General features: G+C 36.7%; 1 protein-coding gene across 1 annotated transcript; it reads right to left on the reverse strand.

Moving 5' to 3' along the window:
- Positions 1-1743: 1743 nt before the first annotated feature.
- On the reverse strand, positions 1744-7616 carry LOC108276652 (serine-rich and transmembrane domain-containing protein 1). The gene is made up of 2 exons (XM_053686828.1): positions 7410-7616; positions 1744-2928 (listed from the first exon to the last, which is right to left on the reverse strand). Exon 2 carries the CDS (start codon positions 2903-2905, stop codon positions 2582-2584), a length of 324 nt encoding a protein of 107 aa, XP_053542803.1. The 5' UTR covers positions 2906-2928; positions 7410-7616; the 3' UTR covers positions 1744-2581.
- Between the last annotated feature and the right edge of the window lie 1608 nt (positions 7617-9224).

The following is a 9224-nucleotide window of genomic DNA, read 5'->3' on the forward strand; positions in this document are numbered from 1 at the left end:
TGTGATTAAAAATGAACTTCAGTAAGTGTATAAGTATGACCAGTTAAACATACTCTTAAAAGTACTTTTTCCCCAAAAAAGTTACTCAAGGAAATGTAACGCGTTATTACCCACCTCTGGTACCATTTTCCTCTTATAAGTTTTAATGTTACACCTATTAATTAGGTCACTTCCCACAGTGTTGTTAGATATGCTCCTTTTCAAAACAATATAAAACAATTTTTTAGAATATAATCATGGTAGAAAATATGCTAAGGCACTATAAATAAAAGTGTAAACAAACAGATGTTTATGTTACTTGTTCAAGGCCTATAAGTGTCTATAATTGTTGAAATCTACAATAATCATATATTTTCAGAGATTCCTTAAACTCATATCATTGCCATGCAGTGGATCTTGTTAGGTCTTCAATTCTGGCTTTGGCTTACAGTTTTCAGGCCCAGAATTAGGCCCCACCCTGCAGGAACATAGGTGCATAGCTCCACCCCTTTCCATAAAACCAAACTTACCCTGCATCCCAATCGGCATACTATTCGTACTAAATAGTATCTGAGATGAGAATTAGTATGTCCCAAATTGTAGTATGTTGAAATGAGTATCCCAGAGGTACCGGGATGGTCTACTATTTCTGGTAGATTTTCGAAGTGTGGATCCATGGACATTTTCAGCTAATATTGCCCACAACTCCTTGTGCAAGAGTGGAGGAGTTTTGTGACGGTTTGGTTTGCTTTCAAGAATGCATTTTAGAGAGGTGTAAATGAAATGTGGGAAAACAATCAAGGATATGATAAATTAAACTATATAGAATAAATGAATAATAACTTAAGGAATAATGAATGAAGAAAAGCTGAAATTCACCAAGGAGTTTGTTTACGGTGACAGTGTTATCTTCCGGGCAACAACGTTCTCTTCCATTACACGACATGCTAGTATGTCCCAGTACTTGCATACTCTTTTACTACAACCTCAAAAGTATGTACTTTTTCTTCACAAAAAGAGTACTGTACCTCAGCAAAATATGAAATATCAATATGAATTAAATCAGCTGTTATTAACTACAGGCATTACCGGATTTCTTTGAAGGACATAGAAATGTTAGTCTTGAACAATTTCTGAAGAAACCTATGATCAGATTAAAAGAAAATAAAATCTGCACAATTTATTAATAATAATTAACGATTGTCGGCTTCCTACTTAAACACTTTTGGAGAATATAATATTTTTTGTCTCATTTTTTTAATTGGGTTCACGTTATCTACTTTTAGGGCTTGTGTGAAAATCTGATGATGTTTTAGATCATATTTATGCAGATATATTGAAAATTCAAAACTTTCAAACACCACTGTTCATACTATTAATACATAATATAAGAATGCCAATTGGGATGCAGGGTTAGTAATTTGGTTGAATGAAATCAGCAGTAAAATGGCAACAACATTAAAGTTGGTGTGTAAGAATCAACCTGGAGTTCTGAACTCTTAATTTCCACACTATCCACTTTATCCTAGTCATGGTTGTGAGTGGTCTGGAGGCTATCCTGGGAGCACTGGATAGCCTCTACATAGGTTCTACATTAGAATTAAGACTATCATCCATGCCACTTTACAGACTGGATCATACTCTTAATTCTCAATTTCATATATATATATATATATATATATATATATATATATATATATATATATATATATATATATATATATATATATATATATATAATATTTAAATTCTCAAATCACCCTTTTGCACCTTATTTACAATGCTTGTCAAAAATCTGGACACACTAGATTGAATATTTATTTTTCTTTATCTTAAAAACCTTTTACTAAAGGCTTATGGTTGAAATTTGTTTTTAAGACAAATGTAAATAGTGAAGTCAATACATTAGTATCTGAATAAAAATATTATCTTTAATAAGTTTTTTATTTTTTTATTTTTTACACAAAACAATTAGTTTTTACTTAAAATGTAATTGTTTGCCCAAACAGTAGTTCTTTTTTTGTTTGTTTGTTGTTGTTGTTGTTGTTGTTGTTTTTTAGCAGAGAAGCAGAGAGGATCTCTGAGAACTTTAAGAAAAGCCTTCTGGGTGAAGCTCATCATAAAGCTGACTGGGAGATGCCAAGTATGAATACTGTTAATAACTGAAAATATAAAATAGTTTTGATTTTTCTTAGTCAATGCATAATTCAATTGTTGTATTTCAAATGTTTTTTCATAGTCTTGATTGTTATTCTGAAAAATAAACGAAGAAAACCCTTATATGAGCAGGTGTGTCCAAATATTTGACTGGTAGTGTAAATAATTTTTAATAGACATGTACTTTGGAAGAAAAAAAACACTTCCAAATTTGATAGATTGGGTGAGACGTTTTATCTTCCCTCGGAATATTGACCTTTAACCTTTTTTATACCCCCATTGTTTATTTTTTTTCTGTTATGAATAGGTTTTCTGGTGGTTTCTACTGATAATAACATAAGATATGACTATAGCAACAAGTCATAAAAATAATGATTTAATGTTATAAAACATTTGCATTTATCATAACCTTAAATGGCCTTGTTTGTTAGCCTCATGTGTGTCACTAGCAGGACAACGATGACACTGTTGATCTCTGTGAAGACAGGCTGCAGATCTCCATGTTGGTGAATGAACTGCCTGCCTCGCTGCTGCACTCTGGATAGGATGAACTGGACGAAATGATGTTTTTCAGCCTGTGCAGGGTGATGACCAGGAGGGTGAGGAGGAAGAGCAGCAGGCTGAGGAAGATAGAAAGATAAACGTAGACACTTTCAGTGCGGCTGGATGAGACCGCAGCAGTCCCAGTGGAAAGAGTCATTGGGTTGAAGTGCAGAAAGCTCTGTCCCTCTAACTCAGTTCCATTCAGCTCCTCCACCTGGCCATCCATCCCAGATAGATGCTCACAGAGGCCTGCAGAAGACAAGACACAAGGCATTCATTGATTGGTGTGTTAGCGTTTTATTTGTTAATTTTTGCTATATGATATTACTACAGCATATAATTTTTTACTATTTCTATACATACAGTATGAACAGTAATAGACAGTGTTTTGTATTAAACAACGTTATAGGCCAGGGAGCAGAAACTGCAGAGCCACTGAGGTGACATGGTGATTCATTATTATGTTCTGAAAAGAAGATATGTAGTCTGTAGCCTCAATATTGTCATGTCAAGACAAACTAGCAACTCCATTTCCCAGAATGCATGGTGAACTACAAACATGGCAAACGACTACAACTCCCAATGTAACACACAGACACTTAACCGTCTCATGAGGAGTAATCACACACACCTGTTCCTGATCACAAGCAACATCACACCACACTATAATAGAGACTGTTTGGGCACTAAGCTTTTTTTTTTTTTGACTTTGATTCTCTGCCTTGCCTAGTTTGGATTGTTTGCATGGTTGTTTGACCCTTGCCTGATTGTGGTTATTGATTTCTGCCTAACCCTGTGGATTTGTCAGCCTATCAATTGTCTAATAAAGCTCTTATCTGCCCTTGCATCTGTCCTAACCTCCATTATGTGATCTATGTGACAAATATATTATCTTGTGGCCTCAAAGTATAAATTTATGGCCACACCTTAACCACCACATCACCTCAGTGGCACAGTAATAAACACCAAACTATCATTGATGTAGATATGTTATGAAAGAGACAATGAACATATTGAACAAAGAGCAGAAAATGAATTAGGGATGTTTTGAAGTAACAGTTTTGCTGAATGAATATTTGAGTTACTCCATGTCCCTTACTGAAGTGGATTCTCAACTTCAATCTAGTAAAGCCACTGTCCCACACAGTTTTATATATATTTTAGACTTGCTCCAGCTCACCAAGGGCACTGTAATGAGTTCAGGGCCTTGTTCATGTGTAGGGGAGACTTAAAGCTGACCAGGCCAGTGGATCCCCATGATTGGGATTGAGAACCATTTTTCTAAACAGCTTTACACTTTAATACAATGCCACAGACTGGCAAGTAGTAAAGGTAAACTAGCTAAAATATTTAATCTATCTGTCACTCCATAAGGACACCAATTAATTTCCTCTACTTTTGTCTTCCCCATTTCCATTTGAACACAATTACATCCACAAATATTACTCAGAGATTATTTTAGGCCATTAGAGTTCTTACAACTCTGTCTATTTCATCCTTTATTAATATGTCTGTAGCTGTTATTGTTACGCAGGACAGTTACGTACTCCAGATCCAGTTTGAAGAGGTCACTAATAGTGTTTAATTATGCTTTTTGTATCCTGGCAACATGCATATTTGTGTGATTATTAGCCAGTGAGTGATTTGGTGTGTCAGAGTGTTGGTGCATTAGAAGTCCTGGGTGACCACAAAGGGTCAGTCCCTTTCTCTCTCTCTCACTCTCTCTCTCTCTCTCTCACTCACTCACTCACTCACTCACTCACTCACACACACACACACACACACACACACACACACAGACACACACACACACACACACACACTCAGAAGGAGAGAAGGTCACTTGTTTTTTTGTTGTTGTTTTTTTACTGTCCATGAACCACTGGCACACTATGAATAATAGATTGTGAAGCACCTGAGTGGGGAAATGTCATGGCTTTCTGGGCTTTGTGAGAGGAATGTTGGGAGGGCTGTTTATCGAAAAAGCTTGAATATCAGAAACAAACATCTGAACAAAAAAGTATTGAAGCTTATTATATGAACAAAAATAGTTAAGGCATATGTTGTACCTTGGGCACTTGATGATCATGATGAAATAATAAGCCTATAGATTGTTTACACTTGAAATGTTTCAAGGCAACAAAAGTTCTTGCTTCCAAACTAATTAATAACAGAGTGACCATCTGTGGCATTATGTCTGAAATAAAGTTCTCAGTAGATATATTATATGGCCAAAAGTGTGTGGACATCTGGTCATCACACCTATGTGTGGGCCTTTCACAAAGTTAGAAGCACACAATAGTAAAGCCCAAACCTGTTACAGCATGACAATGCCCCTGTGTACAAAGGGAGCTCCATGAAGATATGGTTTGCCAAAGTTAGAGTGGAAAAACTTGAATGGGCTGCACAAAGACCTGAAATCAACCTCACTGAACACTTTTGGACTGGAACACTGACTGCACCTCAGGCCTCCTCACCTGACGTCAGTGCCTACCTCACTAATGCACTTGTGGCTGAATGAGCAAATCCCCACAGCCACACTTCAAAATCCAGTGGAAAACCTTGCCAGAAAGGAGTAGAGGTTATTATACCAGCTGATAAGCAGAGTTGTTAAGGCACTGCAAGGCATTAGGGCTGAAGAGTGATGTCCTCTGAGATTGCACATTTAACATCAGGGGTTTATTCTGCTGTTCTGAATCTGATTCCTTCATCATTACATTCATTATCTAGCTCATGTGTGCCTGGAGCCGCGTGCTCTCCAGCATGAGAATTAGCAGCATCTTTTTTGTCTAATTGAATTGCACAATGGGTAGCTCAGAATGTCCACATGAAGCAGACACATCTGGCTTTTAATGGAAAGGCAGCTATTTGATCGTAATCTCTTTCAAACACACACACACACACACACACACACACACACACACACACACACACACACACACACGTTTCAAAAGATTTTACAGCATAGATAGAATTACTGATGCAATCAAATATAACTGGTTCAGCCTCCCACTGCTCAATTCCTTCACCAGGTTGATATTATGTGTGGGCTTTCTTGACCTTTTGGCTGTTTGTTTTGGAGAATTGAGCAAATTAAATGCAGATTAAGCCTGAGTCTTTTGACAATATTATTCATTTGCATTTTGTTCATTATTTTAGTTCCTGGAATCAATAACATTATAACACAAGTTCTTCCTGTTGTCAGTATTTTCACATTTTCAGTTGGTAGAAATAAAAAGCATCCACTCTTTCCACACTCCCTCATATGTAATTTGGAGCCAGGATTTATTTAAGTGACCTTGTTGCGCCAGTCGTTCTGTTTTGTAAGGCAGTCCCTGTTCTCTAGGGTGCTCTGTGCAAGCTTCTTCATAACATCAATTGCTTCCTCTCAAACGTTGTGAACCCCTGAGGTTTATTTCAATTTGTGAGTGAGAACCAGGCTTAGGTTATCCCTGATGAAAACTGACTCCTGTTATTGCTTCATTCCTTTCATTAAAAATTCTACTGATCATTTGCTCCCCTACTGAGTTGTTCCCCCCTCCAAAAATAGTTCCTGTTCAAAAGTTAAATTTTCCATTAATATTCCATTAAACTATTTCTAATGTGACTATAAATCCTCTTGAAAAATCTGAGCTCCATTGGCCTTATTGGCACATTTGGGCTCTTGTTCTTGCTAAACTGGGCTATTTGTGGAATACAGCTTAACACTAAGCTTCAGGATCTGAACATCACTCTGCAACTGGATTAAAGACCAGTTACTGGCTGACCTCAGTGCTTGTAGACAGGTAGTAACATCTCTTCACATCAGTTATCCATACAGGATACAAGCACAACTCCAATTCCATTATAAAATATGCTGTCTGATCTCCAACACTAAAGAAATGGCTTACAAGAAGGAGGTCATACTTTTGAAAGAATGGCTTCAGTTCAGTAATTAGTTTATTGATGTCAAAAACACTAAAAAGATGGTCAGTGATTTCAGATATCAGACCACACATCCATTTACATCAAACAGGATATTGTGAACTGGTTCTGCAGCTTCACATTCCTGGACTCCCATCACCATGGGCACACAGCATGGCTGAACTTTAATAAAAAAGGGCTGACCAGCCTCTTTTCAAATGGTGATGAGCAAACAGAGCTCATCCATGTCTACAGGTGCATCACAAAGTCCTTGCAGACTGCATTACATCTTTTAAATACAAACTAATTGGGTAAAAACTCTCAGACTTAATTTTTTGTCTCTATGATAAGGGCCAGACAGGTATAATAATGCTTCTGTCTGCACTTCCTCCAGTCTGCTGCTGCATATTGTGTTGCATATTGTGCTTTATGTTGAATCGTATTTATTGTAATAAGATACTCATAATAAGATACTGTAGTATTTAATATTTAAATCTGTGGAGGAAAGTTTTGTTATACTGAATTTTGAAGAATAAAAGTACAGACCAAAGAGGACAAGGAGTGAGAGAATGTGAGCGATATATGCTGTTGCTCATTGTGCCTTGTTGCAGTTCTAAGATCAGCTCCTGTTGACTAGTGGAGCAATCAAATTCCTGCTAATATACACTGTTCACAAAAAAAAAACTGCCCTGTAATTTCTCTGTCAATCATTTATGACAATAACTCATCAATAACAGTAATGACTTTGGACAGATTATATGCAGCACATAGATAGTTACATATACAGGAACATTTCTGTGTGATTATAGAGAGTAACAGAGACTGACCTTTTGTTTAGCAGATGGCAGTCGTGTCCTCTACTGCACACAGAAGTCCACTATCTTGGTGTCAATTCTTCGGTAGAGAATGCTTCATATCCTGTGGGAATGAGAAAGTACACAGGAGACAGACGACACTCTAGGCTTTGTGGATATAGAGGAAGATTGCTCTGTTGCACCGATCCTCAGCTGTGAGCTGGGTTCTGACTATCCAGCTGTTCTACTCTGAATATCTCCCCTCCCTCTTTGCCTCATCTCTCCCTCTCCTGTCCCCCCCCCCCCCCCCCCATACATTCATTTTCTGCTCACCAGTCACCCTGCTCCATGACTGTTCAACACATAATGTTTAGTTGCTTATTTCTTTCACACACTGCCTTCTTCAGTTCAACGCTCATTCTTTATTCCTAATTTTGGTCATTTCTTGAAAACAAAAACACTGTTTCTGATTTCAGATCAGTATACTATCAATGCTTATGATTAGAATTATTGCCCACATTTTATAATTTAAAAATCTTTTGAAAAGCTCACAAATTTTAGGTTGCGAATGTGGTGCTCTGGCTTATCCTGTGTGTGTTTATGTATTTGTGCATTGCACACTGCCGCGCTTAATCCTTCATATCTGACTGCACTAATAACTAACTGAAGACATCACTGTGAGGGGACGGACCTCACTCTCGGTCCACCGATATTGTGCACCTTTCTTTATTTTATTTTATTTTTTTTACAAATGAAACATGTTGTAATTAACACTGGTTGAGAGAACAAGCTGGGAAAGAACAGGCCCATGCAAGCATCAGACACTCTTCATGCATTTATGTAGGCACAAATTGCTTGTATTTGTGGTGTTTGATTATAAACTGGTGGATTTATTATAATTATATTATATTTATTACAATTAATAATTTATTATAATTATGTTTGATTAAAAAGTGGAATTATTTTACTTACTAACTGGCAAATTAATTGGATACACTGCAGTTCCTTTTTAAGTGAAATAAAGATTAGATTAAATTGAAGTCAATTTTAAAATTAACTTATTTCATGCCTATCACTGTCAAAAACAGTTCTAAACTAATCTATCTGAATGATTACATCATGTAATATCATACATTACAAGGTTTTGTTGAAGCAATGCTTTCATGGGATGCAGCTAATAGGATGCTATCTTCACTATATTAAGCCATTTAAGGTGCATGTAGTGAGATTAATGTAAATTAGAAGTTATTTTTGAAACTCAACATTCAAATATATTTGACCTTCCATTTATTGTTCCCTCCAAAACCACACCCTCAAATCATATGAATATATGCTGTCTGTCATGCTTTGTGAATGACAGACAACATGATTGATAGACAAGTAGAGAGGCCTCCTTGTTCTGATATTTTATTGACCAGAATTTGAGAAGAACTAAAAAATATTTAAACTATAAAGTTTTCAGACTCTGTGGCTGATGCCACATTTAAATACATTTTTATTATTTCATAATTTCTTGTCACCTGGAGGAGTGCAGATACTCCTGCTGGCTTACATATGGGCTTTGTCACAAAGTAAAGGAAGAGAGGTGTGCATGTGAATGCTGCTGACATGCCTTGCCTCTGCCTACTGGGAAGCCCTTTTCTTGTTTTCAGACTTGTTTTCAACCTTGCCCCCACAATCCTGCTTTTCTTAGCAGTAAAGATGGGGTGGAAGTAAACAGAGCATCTTTACCATCTTTAAACACACCTAACATGTCCATCACAGAGCTCATCTTTCTGAACATTTTTTGCAGGCATGTGATGCACTTGATCATCACATTATCATCACATTGATCATATTATTTCCTTT

This window comes from Ictalurus punctatus, chromosome 16 (genome assembly GCF_001660625.3).
Source record: "Ictalurus punctatus breed USDA103 chromosome 16, Coco_2.0, whole genome shotgun sequence".
Taxonomy (NCBI): Eukaryota; Metazoa; Chordata; class Actinopteri; order Siluriformes; family Ictaluridae; genus Ictalurus; species Ictalurus punctatus.

Coding starts and splice junctions, on each gene's coding strand:
- LOC108276652 (XM_053686828.1), bottom strand. CDS start 2,905: ATGGATGGCCAGGTGGAGGAGCTGAATGGAACTGAGTTAGAGGGACAG.